The sequence below is a fragment of the Zea mays genome, chromosome 3 (assembly GCF_902167145.1).
Source record: "Zea mays cultivar B73 chromosome 3, Zm-B73-REFERENCE-NAM-5.0, whole genome shotgun sequence".
Taxonomy (NCBI): Eukaryota; Viridiplantae; Streptophyta; class Magnoliopsida; order Poales; family Poaceae; genus Zea; species Zea mays.
Window position 1 is genome coordinate 161,339,476 of NC_050098.1, and position 13,314 is coordinate 161,352,789.

Genomic DNA, 13,314 nt, shown 5'->3' on the forward strand with positions numbered 1-13,314 from the left:
TCGGCAAGGAGCCGGATTCCGGTAGTGATTATTTCGTGCCGATCAATGCTTTGGGCTCCTGTTTTTAGATATACTTGTGTTGACCCAAAAAGCTCGGCACATATTTCCAGCACTACAATAAGATATTGCTTGCAAAAAAAATGTTTATCCGGAGTTCGGACCACTGGAGGTCTCTCCACGCATGGTACCCCCAGCAAAACGTCACTCGCTGGCCGGCAGATACGGCGGCTACACAGAATCGAAGCTAGTGGTCAAGTGATGGACGGGCCTCGGATATTTTCACCAAAGGGTAGAGAGGAATCCTTTGATTGAGGATTGTATCTGGCGAAGTGTACCTAGAGAGGGATCTTTTCGTCGAGGACACGATAGACCTCCGGGACAACAAGTTGCAACATAATAATAATGTCCAAAGGTATATCACTGGCCCCTCCTGATTATGGCCTCACCTGTCAGTGAACGCGTGTGAACCCCCAGATACTAGCTTGGATGACAAAAAAAAAAAAAAAGATGCGCACATATCCCGCATGTCCTTTGGAAAGCATACGGATGATGATCCATCCATGGATGCTCTGCTGCCATGTATGCATGCTTATGCTATCCACTGGCATCTCAAAGCAGAGACGGACGTGAGTGAACAAGCCGATCTGTCTGTATATATATATAGGCAGCAGGCTCCTCAAGCATTGTGCATTGCCAAGCAACCGCGCAAGGTCCACAAGTAGCCAAAAGATGGAGGCACAGGCCAAGGCAGGTGCTAGAGGTGCCAGGGGCGGGACGAAGGTGGCCATGGTGTACTACTCCAAGTACGTCAAGACCCAGAACAGCCCTGCCGTGAGTATTGGTATAGCACAGCAGCTCGAGTCTACAGCCGCCGCCGTCGTAGGAGTAGCAGGAGGCGGCGGCGACGCGGACGTCGACGAGAGGGCGTCGGCTTTCATACTGGCAGTCCGGGAGCGGTTCAGGAACGAGAACAAGTATTAACCTAGCTAGCTCATCCGGTGAGGAAGCTCCGGAAGAGGTTAATATTTACAGCAATGTCTTCCGGGTCGCCATGGACGATGTGTAGCTAGGTAAAGAAGAAAAAAAAAAGTAGCTCTTGATTGCGTGCTATATACATGCACCTTTGATGTCTCCTCTTCCCTCTTTCTTTAGGGCCGCCTACGGTTGTATGTACCTGAAGAATGGAACAAGTGAAAAAAAAATTAACTATGCATGCATGAGAGTTCTACGTTTAATTAGAATCTGTGCATGCACTGCTTTCTTTGGCACATATGGCCATATGTGGGTACACCTTCTTGATACCTGAACCCCAAAACTTAGGATGGTTTGCGGCTAGCACATGTGGAATTGATGGTCCGTCTCTTGTGCTGCCCTGCCCCTTGCTTCAACATGTATATACTTCTGCAGCACAAAATCTCCAGCAGTCCAAGATTTTGGACAGAAGCGAGGAAAGAGGGATTTGCAATATCCACTCATGAGTACCATACCTGTCTGCATGTTGGACTTGCTTGTCCCCCATAACTGATCCCGTTACAGAAGTGATCCAGAACACTTATGGTCTGTTTGGTTGGGTTGTGGCTGTAAAAAAAGTTGCTGTGAGCTGTGAGCTGTGAGCTGTGGATAAAGCTCCTGTAGGCTGTAAGCTATTAAAAAGCTAAAAAATGTTTAGTGAAAACCACTAAAAGTCGTTAAAAGTTATTTGATATATGTTTTCACAGTTTCATCCGAAAAGCCACTAAAAGCAGGTCCAGGGGCGCTTTCAGATTTGCACTGCGAGAAAGTCGGCTTTTAGAAAAGCTGCTTCCTGAATCCGGTCCTTTGGTTGGCTTTTGGCTTTTATGGGGCAAAAGTAGGCCTGCTAATGGCAAAAAATCCAACCCACTCCCACCCATACCCAAATATAATAACTTTGATATCTATCCCACACCCACCCCAAAATATAAGAAGAAAATTAAACCCAACCCATCCAATAATATTATTGACCCCAAACCAACCCGTAATTGGGTGGAAACCCATGGAAACACCGTGGGTTCAGCTTATTGTCTCACATCAAGCCAACTGCATACACATACACTGATACACAACGATAATTTATAGGTAGTTTCAATGGCGTACAAAAAACATAGTCCACGACATAAAAAACAGTGAGAATAATATTATACACTGATACAATAACAAGTTTGGTCGATGAACATTTAGGTCTCGAGAAAATAACAAAAAACATCTGTTAAAGATCCTTAATGAACAATTATCTTTTTGGCAAGAAATATAAACTAGCATCAGCGAAAAGAGTCTCTGATCAAGCTCGAAGCTAGCAATAGTGGAAGGGCACGTCTAGGTAGCATCAGAAGCCCACCGAACGACACATAAATCTCCCTGGAACTGAAAAGAAAATAACTATGTGTGAACGGTCTCGGGGCGACAATGTGTTCGCTTCTTACGGGCATGGCGTCAGTAGGAGCCAGGGGACAGGTGGCGTCGGCGTCTAAGTGTGAAAGTGTCTAATTAGCGTCGGGCGTCAGCAGGAGCCAGGGGAGCTCCGTCAGCCGAGGCGAAGACATGGGGAGAGGGGAGACTCCAGTCGCCGGGGCAGGGAGCAGGATGCGACTGTCACACCCGGTTTTAGAAGGCAAACCGAATGCGAACCATGTACGTGCCAGGATCAGTTATTCACGTACACAGCAGCTACATAATATGGACATCATCACACAGTGCTCGAAATAGTATTAATAAGGGAAATAGTCGATTACATCATACGTCTGAGACGTCCATATAGTTCTTACAATAAATCAAAGTGCGGAAAAGAAACGTAGATAACACGGCCTTCACAGGCAGCCGACTGGGGGGTTGCCGCTAACCCACACCTAGAACTCGTCGTAGTCTTGGAACTCCTGGAAGTCTCCTTCCACAGCTTCATCTTCTCCTGAGCAGTGGTTGCAATGCTGACAACCTGGGGGGGGGGGGTTTGGTGTGTAGAGCAAGGGTGAGTACACATCAACATACTCAGCAAGTATCCTGTTTGGCTGTAGTGGACTAGCTTTATGTGGGGATCAGTCAAGCAGTTGCTTTTAGTTGGTCAGGTTATTACTTACTAGTAGAAAGCCAGGTTTTAACATTAACCCAAGTTATTAACCCAATGTATCCTTTCCAAACGGAAAGAATACCACTTACCAATACCATAATCATAACCAGAACCATCAATCTCATTGCCACCTGTACCAAAATATCTCTGATCAAGTATCACTAATCTCTGGAGCTCCCTTGGCCGCTCATAACCGTGAGCACGGCTGATATATCAGTTTCATAACACTCTGCAGAGGTTGTGCACTTTACCCACAAGCCGTGATTCCCTCTTGCCTCGGGCCGATCAAACCCTTAAACACTACCAAGGTGAATAGGCAGGGTTTCACTACGTAGCCTTTACAAAGATTCCCCGGGGTTGTAGCCACCCGTTAGGTTTCCTAAATGCACCGCACTCCTCCCCAAGGGGCGAACCCAAACTTGGCAGAGCGAGCCGCATACACCGAGCCCCATTGACGGCACGACGGCTAAGTGAACTACATCCCGGATCCTCTAATTATTCAGCTAAGGGCACCCCATTCCACCCTCATGGTTGCACTGTTTTCCCGGGCGGTCATCCATAGAACAGGTCCTTACGGAGAGGCACTCGAGAAACCGCTCGAGTCCCCTTGAAAACCACAAGTATAATCATAAAGAAGAACGGGAAAACAGCGTATCATAGATAATCACATCATGTTCATTGATTAGAGTTGAGCAATAGCATCAGACTAAGTAGTAATAATCCGACCCAAATAGGTAAACAAGGACATGGATAACAAAAGCTAGTCAATCCTTAGGTATAAATGTGTAATGCGGGAGGTGAATTAAAGAATGAATAGGACAGAGATAGGTCAAAGGACACTTGCCTCCACCAACCGACTGCTGCTCAGGGGCTTCTCCTGCGAATTCCTCGGGCTCTTCGACCGGACCGTTCTCTATGCGAGCGCAAACATACATACATCCATCCACATATTTAATACAAAAGAACAGTACACCATACAAGATTAACAAATAAAGTGAATATGCACCAAGTATGACATTCGATAACGCATTTGTTATGGTTAGAAAGAAACGGGAAAGGTCTCGCAGGGGGTTAAATCTTATGCACTAATGACACAATTGGTTTTTAACAAAATAATTCTGTTATATATATTTATATATACTAATGGAAACCTAATCACTTTTAGTTGATCAACATTGCACAGGGTAAACAATTAACTACGTGAATCAATAACATAACAGAATTTTAAATTAAACTTCCTATTTTCCCATAGCATGAACAGTGATTAGCCTACTTAAAATACAGTAATTATGATCACAGAAAGTAAATAAAATAAAATAAAAAAAATAAAAAAAACAGAGGGGGGGGGGCGGTTGAACCGGCCCTAGGGGCGGTTGAACCGGCCCTAGGCGGGGCGCGCAGGGGCGGCCGAGCCGGGGCGGCTGAGCCGGCGGCGGGCGGCCGGGCTGGCGAGGGCGGGCGGCGCAGGGGGCGGCCGAGCAGGGGGGCGGGGCGGCCGAGCCGCTGGGCGCGCAGGGGCGCGGGGCAGGGCGCGGGGCGGCCGAGCGGCCGAGCCGGCCATGGGGGCGCGCGCGGGGGGGGGGGGGGGGGGGGGGGGGGGCGGCCGGGCTGGCCAGGCGGCCGAGCCGGGGGCGCGCTGGGGGGCCGGGGGCGCGGCCAAGGGGCCGAGCGGGCGGGGTGGGGCGGGCGGCCGAACCGGCCATGGGGCCGAGCGGCGAGGGGAAGGGGAGGGAGGAGAGGGGGAGGGAGGAGAGGGGGAGGGAGGAGAGGGGGAGGGGCCTCACCGGGGACGGGGACGGGGCGGCCGAGCGGGGCGGCCGATCGGCGACGGGGAGGGGCGGCGGCCTAGGCAGGGGCGGCGGCTAGGGCAGGGGTAGGGGCGGCGGCTTAGGGAGAGAGAGGGAAAATGAGAGGGAGAGGGAGAGGGTTTTGGGAAAAAGGGAGATGGGGGGGCGGCATGGGCCAATTGGGCCCAAAAGGGGGGGCGCCAGGGGCGGCTGGGCCGGCCGGGGTCGGCCCACGGCGCGGGAGAGAGAGAAAAAGAGGAGAGAGAAAGAGAGAGAAAAAGAAAGAAAAGATCTTCTCCTCATTTTCGAAATCCGATCTTTCTACATGCATGCATTTGCACTTTCAAAGCAACCAAAAATGCAAGGGCGGCATGGTGCATCAAACAACATAAAGTATTTAGGGTTTTTTTATACCTACGGGAATTCCAAACCGAATCCCGCTAAACTTTGAAAAAGGTCAAGGTTTAGCGAGGGGAAAAAGAAAAGGGAAAGGTAACGCCCGAATTTTGGCGAGTAAAGAAAAGAAAAAATTCAACTGCAAAATTCGGGGCGTTACAAACCTATCCCCCTTAAAAGAATCTCGCCCTCGAGATTCAGGGCTGGCTAGCAAAGAGCTCCGGGTACTTGGCCATCAGATCATCTTCACGCTCCCAGGTTGCTTCTTCCTCAGAGTGGTGACTCCATCTGACTTTGCACATTCTGACGGTCTTCCTTCGGGTGACTCTATCTGCAACCTCAAGGATCTGAGCTGGCTTCTCAACGTAGGTCAAGTCCTCCTGGACCTCAAGACCTTCCACTGGCAACTGCTCTTCTGGCACACGCAAGCACTTCTTCAACTGAGACACATGAAAGACATCATGCACAACAGACAAATTCTCTGGCAAACTGAGCTGATAGGCCACTTCTCCACAAACAAGGCAGGGGCGGCCCAAGGCGAGGTGCTTGGCCGGATGTAACCTTTCTCTGACAGCTCATCAATCTGCTTCTTAAGCTCAACCAACTCTGGTCCAGATATTCTGTAAGCTCTCTTAGAGATGGGGGCGGTTCCAGGAAGAAGCTCTATAGCAAATTCAACTTTCCGCTCTGGTGGCATACCCGGTAAATCCTTTGGAAACACATCTGGGAATTCAGACACAACCTTGATACTCTCAATTGGGTCTGCTTCACTGCTATCGACAGCCATCTGATAACAACTTCCTTTCTTTGGCTCAGGCGGGACTAACTCGGTCACCACTTCCTCTCCTAGTGGGGACACCAACTTGATTGTCCTTTTATCACAACTGATAACTGCCTGATACTTATCTAACCAATTCATCCCTAGGATGACATCTATTCCCTGAGTACCCATTACTATAAGGTTGGCGGGAAACGCTATCCCCCTTATTTCCACACTTACATTTAAACAAATGCTATCAGCTCGAATTCTACCACCGGCTGAGTCAATTTGAATAGGGGTTGACATGGTAGTAATTGGAAGATTATGTGCTTCTACCCATGATGCAGTAATGAAAGAATGTGTTGCTCCAGTATCAAATAACACTTCTGCAATATGGGAGTCGACTGGGAACATACCTACTATCATGCCGGGGGTCTCTTGAACTGCTTCAGCTTCCAAGTGGTTCAGCCTTCCATGATTATAGCGCGGCTGAGGGCGATTGCCTGCTCCAGGCTGAGACACATTCTGCTTTGCTGGGGCATTGGGGCCTGACTGCTGCTGGGCTGCCTTCTTCGGACATTGCATCACCCAATGGCCTTGCTCTCCACAGTGGAAACATGCCCTGTTTCCAACCTGAGCTGGTGCTGCCTGACTGTTCTGCTGATTTGCTGGGGCAGGAAGACGAGGTGCTTGCTGATTCTGCTTCTGAAACTGACCTCCTGACTGATTGCTCTGACGGTTCTGGTACTGATGCTGAGGATACTGCCTTTGGAACTGCTGATACTGCTGACGCTGCTGATGCTGCTGAGGTGGACGCTGGTTCTGCCTGAACTGCTGAGGTTGATTGCCTGAGAAACGGGGACGGCTGCTGCTTCCAGGCTGGGGTCCACTGATCTTGCGCTTACGATCTTCCATCTCCTTACGCTTCCTTTCTGTCATGATTGCTCTGTCAATCAGGTGCTGGAATGTCGGGAAGGTGTGATTCATCAGCTGATACTGCAGAGGGTCAACCAAGCCTCTCAGAAAACGGTATTGTCGCTTGGCGTCGGTGTTGACATCTTCGGGAGCGTAGCGAGACAACTGCAGAAACCTGTCCCGATACTCACTGACAGACGATGACCCTTGCTTAAGGGCCAGGAACTCCTCCTTCTTCACTATCATCAGACCTGCAGGCACATGGTACTGACGAAAGCTACTTCTGAACTCTTCCCAGGTGATGGTGTCGGGGTTGGCATGGGTGGCGAGGTAAGACTCCCACCATGACTGGGCTGCTCCTCTCAACAGACGGGGACCATACAAGACTTTCTCCCTGTCATCACACTGAGCGGTATGCAACTCCCGCTCCACAGTGCGCAGCCAATCTTCAGCATCCATGGGGTCGGAAGAATGAGCGAACGTTGGTGGATGACCTCTCATGAATTCAGCACGCTTATCTCTAGGCATCTGAGGCATCTGAGGCTGGGGTGGAGCCTGCTGCTGCTGCTGCTGCTGAATGGCGGCCAGAGTCTGACCGATGGCTTGAACTGCCTGAGTCTGCATCAGAAACATCTGCTCAATCGACATCGGGGGCGGGGGCGGCAGCTGCTGCTGCTGGGGCGCCTCATCTTGCTGACCGGCTTGCTCCTGCTGAGCACGCCTTCCTCCTCTACGCCTGTTCTCTGACATCTGCAGAACGCAACCACACATCAGAACTGATCTGGCAAAGCTTGCAGCATAAGAAAAGAGTATAGAATTCTCCAACAGCACTGAACAGATGAGCATCTTCACTGATCTCCAACACAGACCACACAGCTTCTCAGATAAAGAGGAAAGTAGAATAAAGGTTTTCCCAACTATATAACTAACTTTATTGACATAGTATGTAAACCAAAATGCAGGGGATACCCACACTCTGGTGACAATCATTACAAAGATCCAAACCAAACATAGTTCATCATGACAAACATAAATGCACAGGATATAGCAAACTGCCCTGTCTAACTAAAACTAACTAAGACCGAGACTAACGCTAAGACTGAAGCTTCTATGTATATATTTATTTCGTATTAATTACAAGATCCAACTCTAACGATCTATGGTTCTAGGTTTATCTTGGTCTTGCAGTCGGGGTTGCCATAAGACTGGTGTCCACGCTGAGGTGAGCGGTACAGGTGCTGAGTCCCAACGGGAGCGGGGGAACCACCGTCCAGGTGACGACGCTCCGCGCGCTCAGCCCGCAGCAGGGCGATCTCAGCACGAGCCCTACTCAGCTCGTCTAATGCATGGTCCAGCTCCGTGTTTAGCACAGCGGCTAGGTTGACTGTGCTGCTCAACCTAGGATTGCCCTCACCGACAGGTGAGACAATCACGCCTCCTGTGCTGCCAGATGAACGGCGGGGGTAATACTTCAGGTCAAGACCGTCAGCTGCCCCACCGAAAACCGAGCAGTAGTGCGAAAGCGCACGCCGTGCAGCATCTTGCATGGCTGCCTCAGCTGAGTCCCGCTCAGAGATAGAATAGTGCTCTGAGCAAGCCTCCGCTCCCTGGAGACTGTTCTCCGGGCAGCGCACCAAGCAAGTTGCCTCCCAGCGATCCGGGTAGACCCCGCGACTATGCTGGTAGACCACACAGCGATACTCGACGGACCAAGTATGTCGGTCAAATGCCCGACGTAGCAGGGTGTCGAGCGCATCGTGGAAGTGACACCCGCGAGCAGCGTCGCGAGTGATGGGTCGAGCAACCCATCCTTCCGGCTCAGGGTTAGCAGAGAAGTCGGTGTCGTGGCTCGAGCTGTCGTCGCCACCTCCGTCGTCTGGGTCTCCTCCAGCAGCTACTCCAGAAGCTGGGACGCCCAGTGGTGGTGCAGGGGGCGCCTCCAGAGGAAGCACAGGAGAGCAGCTCCTCACAGACTCTATCTCCTGGTGGAGCGAGAAGGAAGAGCTCTGCTGCTCCTGTCGTCGACGTTCCTGCTCCTCACGCAGGCGGTGGTGTAGTCTCTCCAAGTGGCTGGACTGTCCGGCCACAGGACGGCGAAGCGGACGCTCAGCAAGGCGGGAGGGTAAGAAGGGGATGACTGACTTTCGTGCAGTGTGTCTAAGTCGAGCCATCTACAAAAGACATCGCAAGCAAAAGGGTGAGAACAGAATTAATATGACCAGCAAGTAATGAATCATAAATAAATGAAGGATCAGAATAAAACATAATTTTCAGCAAGGTATAATATGTAGTAGAACATAGGTTTGGTCAGTAGGACCAACTTTTGAAGAGATATCAAAGTCAAGGCAGGGACAGAGGTCTATAGTCCTTAGAACGACCATTCTACTCTAGGTTAGCGGTCCTACAGTCAGCACGGCTTTGATACCACTTATGTCACACCCGGTTTTAGAAGGCAAACCGAATGCGAACCATGTACGTGCCAGGATCAGTTATTCACGTACACAGCAGCTACATAATATGGACATCATCACACAGTGCTCGAAATAGTATTAATAAGGGAAATAGTCGATTACATCATACGTCTGAGACGTCCATATAGTTCTTACAATAAATCAAAGTGCGGAAAAGAAACGTAGATAACACGGCCTTCACAGGCAGCCGACTGGGGGGTTGCCGCTAACCCACACCTAGAACTCGTCGTAGTCTTGGAACTCCTGGAAGTCTCCTTCCACAGCTTCATCTTCTCCTGAGCAGTGGTTGCAATGCTGACAACCTGGGGGGGGGGGGGGGTTTGGTGTGTAGAGCAAGGGTGAGTACACATCAACATACTCAGCAAGTATCCTGTTTGGCTGTAGTGGACTAGCTTTATGTGGGGATCAGTCAAGCAGTTGCTTTTAGTTGGTCAGGTTATTACTTACTAGTAGAAAGCCAGGTTTTAACATTAACCCAAGTTATTAACCCAATGTATCCTTTCCAAACGGAAAGAATACCACTTACCAATACCATAATCATAACCAGAACCATCAATCTCATTGCCACCTGTACCAAAATATCTCTGATCAAGTATCACTAATCTCTGGAGCTCCCTTGGCCGCTCATAACCGTGAGCACGGCTGATATATCAGTTTCATAACACTCTGCAGAGGTTGTGCACTTTACCCACAAGCCGTGATTCCCTCTTGCCTCGGGCCGATCAAACCATTAAACACTACCAAGGTGAATAGGCAGGGTTTCACTACGTAGCCTTTACAAAGATTCCCCGGGGTTGTAGCCACCCGTTAGGTTTCCTAAATGCACCGCACTCCTCCCCAAGGGGCGAACCCAAACTTGGCAGAGCGAGCCGCATACACCGAGCCCCATTGACGGCACGACGGCTAAGTGAACTACATCCCGGATCCTCTAATTATTCAGCTAAGGGCACCCCATTCCACCCTCATGGTTGCACTGTTTTCCCGGGCGGTCATCCATAGAACAGGTCCTTACGGAGAGGCACTCGAGAAACCGCTCGAGTCCCCTTGAAAACCACAAGTATAATCATAAAGAAGAACGGGAAAACAGCGTATCATAGATAATCACATCATGTTCATTGATTAGAGTTGAGCAATAGCATCAGACTAAGTAGTAATAATCCGACCCAAATAGGTAAACAAGGACATGGATAACAAAAGCTAGTCAATCCTTAGGTATAAATGTGTAATGCGGGAGGTGAATTAAAGAATGAATAGGACAGAGATAGGTCAAAGGACACTTGCCTCCACCAACCGACTGCTGCTCAGGGGCTTCTCCTGCGAATTCCTCGGGCTCTTCGACCGGACCGTTCTCTATGCGAGCGCAAACATACATACATCCATCCACATATTTAATACAAAAGAACAGTACACCATACAAGATTAACAAATAAAGTGAATATGCACCAAGTATGACATTCGATAACGCATTTGTTATGGTTAGAAAGAAACGGGAAAGGTCTCGCAGGGGGTTAAATCTTATGCACTAATGACACAATTGGTTTTTAACAAAATAATTCTGTTATATATATTTATATATACTAATGGAAACCTAATCACTTTTAGTTGATCAACATTGCACAGGGTAAACAATTAACTACGTGAATCAATAACATAACGGAATTTTAAATTAAACTTCCTATTTTCCCATAGCATGAACAGTGATTAGCCTACTTAAAATACAGTAATTATGATCACAGAAAGTAAATAAAATAAAATAAAAAAAAATAAAAAAAACAGAGGGGGGGGGGGGGCGGTTGAACCGGCCCTAGGGGCGGTTGAACCGGCCCTAGGCGGGGCGCGCAGGGGCGGCCGAGCCGGGGCGGCTGAGCCGGCGGCGGGCGGCCGGGCTGGCGAGGGCGGGCGGCGCAGGGGGCGGCCGAGCCGGCCGAGCAGGGGGGCGGGGCGGCCGAGCCGCTGGGCGCGCAGGGGCGCGGGGCAGGGCGCGGGGCGGCCGAGCGGCCGAGCCGGCCATGGGGGCGCGCGCGGGGGGGGGGGGGGGGGGGGCGGCCGGGCTGGCCAGGCGGCCGAGCCGGGGGCGCGCTGGGGGCCCGGGGGCGCGGCCAAGGGGCCGAGCGGGCGGGGTGGGGCGGGCGGCCGAACCGGCCATGGGGCCGAGCGGCGAGGGGAAGGGGAGGGAGGAGAGGGGGAGGGAGGAGAGGGGGAGGGAGGAGAGGGGGAGGGGCCTCACCGGGGACGGGGACGGGGCGGCCGAGCGGGGCGGCCGATCGGCGACGGGGAGGGGCGGCGGCCTAGGCAGGGGCGGCGGCTAGGGCAGGGGTAGGGGCGGCGGCTTAGGGAGAGAGAGGGAAAATGAGAGGGAGAGGGAGAGGGTTTTGGGAAAAAGGGAGATGGGGGGGCGGCATGGGCCAATTGGGCCCAAAAGGGGGGGCGCCAGGGGCGGCTGGGCCGGCCGGGGTCGGCCCACGGCGCGGGAGAGAGAGAAAAAGAGGAGAGAGAAAGAGAGAGAAAAAGAAAGAAAAGATCTTCTCCTCATTTTCGAAATCCGATCTTTCTACATGCATGCATTTGCACTTTCAAAGCAACCAAAAATGCAAGGGCGGCATGGTGCATCAAACAACATAAAGTATTTAGGGTTTTTTTTATACCTACGGGAATTCCAAACCGAATCCCGCTAAACTTTGAAAAAGGTCAAGGTTTAGCGAGGGGAAAAAGAAAAGGGAAAGGTAACGCCCGAATTTTGGCGAGTAAAGAAAAGAAAAAATTCAACTGCAAAATTCGGGGCGTTACAGCGACCGTTGGTGCACGAGTGAAGACTTAGGGAGTTAGGGTTGAGTTGGGTATGTTGGGACTTGGGACTAGAGATGGCCAAACGGGCCACCCAGCCCGGCCCACCAGGCACGGTTAGAAAACCGGGCCGGGCCGTCTAAGCACGCGGGCTCAATTTCCTGTCCAAGCCCGGCCCGCAGCGGGCCTAAACGGGTCGGACCGACCCGTTTAGCACGATAAAAGCGGGCCGAAAAGCGGGCTATGCGGGTCGGTAAGCACGTTTTAGTGTAAAAAGCGAGCTTAACAGGCTTAGAGGTAAACGGGCCGTGCCAGGCTAGCCTACCGTGCCTAGTTTCCTGTCCAAGCCCGACCCGCTTATTCGTGCTGGGCCGGCCCGGGCCCGCATAGAACCGGGCCGTGCCGGGCTCGGATCGGGCCCAAACAGCGGGCTTCGTGTTGGGCTCGCGGGCCTCGTGCTTATTGGCCATCTATAGTTGGGACTAAGTTGGGAGTCGACTTGAATACAGTCCTACGATCTACGGATGGGTGAAGACCCATGGAAGCCCACGCCTATGTAAACCCATCTACACCCATGGGTATCAACCATTTTGACCCACAATACAAAATAAACCCACCCAACCCATTCACAACTAAAACCCATCACAACCCACCAAAATAAACCTGTGGCGGAACTGCCCGAATTATTCCAACTTAAGTGCCTAAGCCCCGCCTTAGAGGCTAGACCACACTTAAATGGGAATAACCCATCAATCCCTCGGATCTAGTCCGACATGGCCACTAACAGGATCAAGTACCACAATCTCACTCGAAGGTGAGTCACAGAGCAAATACAATAAAGCATAAAACCATACATGTCAGAATATTGAATTATTACATCACCATCATCATCGGAGTTTTTGCAAAAGTAACCATCATTGTTCGAAGTGCAGCGGAAATGAACTAACGGTAAATAAATAGAGAGATGGGGAAGCCTGTCCCATCACTCCTTATGCTCCTCCTCAGCCGAGGCAGGGTCCCACTCGACAGTCCAACCCGGTGGCAAGGTGGACGGCCAAGTTAGTCCAGCAACCATTTCCTCCAGAGAACCTGTAAAAAATTATGCCACAAGCAAGGCTG

The 13,314-nt window shown here is 51.0% G+C and overlaps 1 protein-coding gene across 1 annotated transcript; it reads left to right on the forward strand.

Moving 5' to 3' along the window:
- The first annotated feature begins 688 nt into the window (after window positions 1-688).
- On the forward strand, window positions 689-1,235 carry LOC100275900 (uncharacterized). The gene has a single exon (XM_008676418.1). The coding sequence runs from the start codon at window positions 730-732 to the stop codon at window positions 979-981; it is 252 nt and encodes an 83-aa protein (XP_008674640.1). The 5' UTR covers window positions 689-729; the 3' UTR covers window positions 982-1,235.
- Window positions 1,236-13,314: the final 12,079 nt, after the last annotated feature.

What these genes read in the sequence shown, in the direction of transcription:
- LOC100275900 (XM_008676418.1), top strand. Translation starts at nt 730, where the DNA reads ATGGAGGCACAGGCCAAGGCAGGTGCTAGAGGTGCCAGGGGCGGGACG.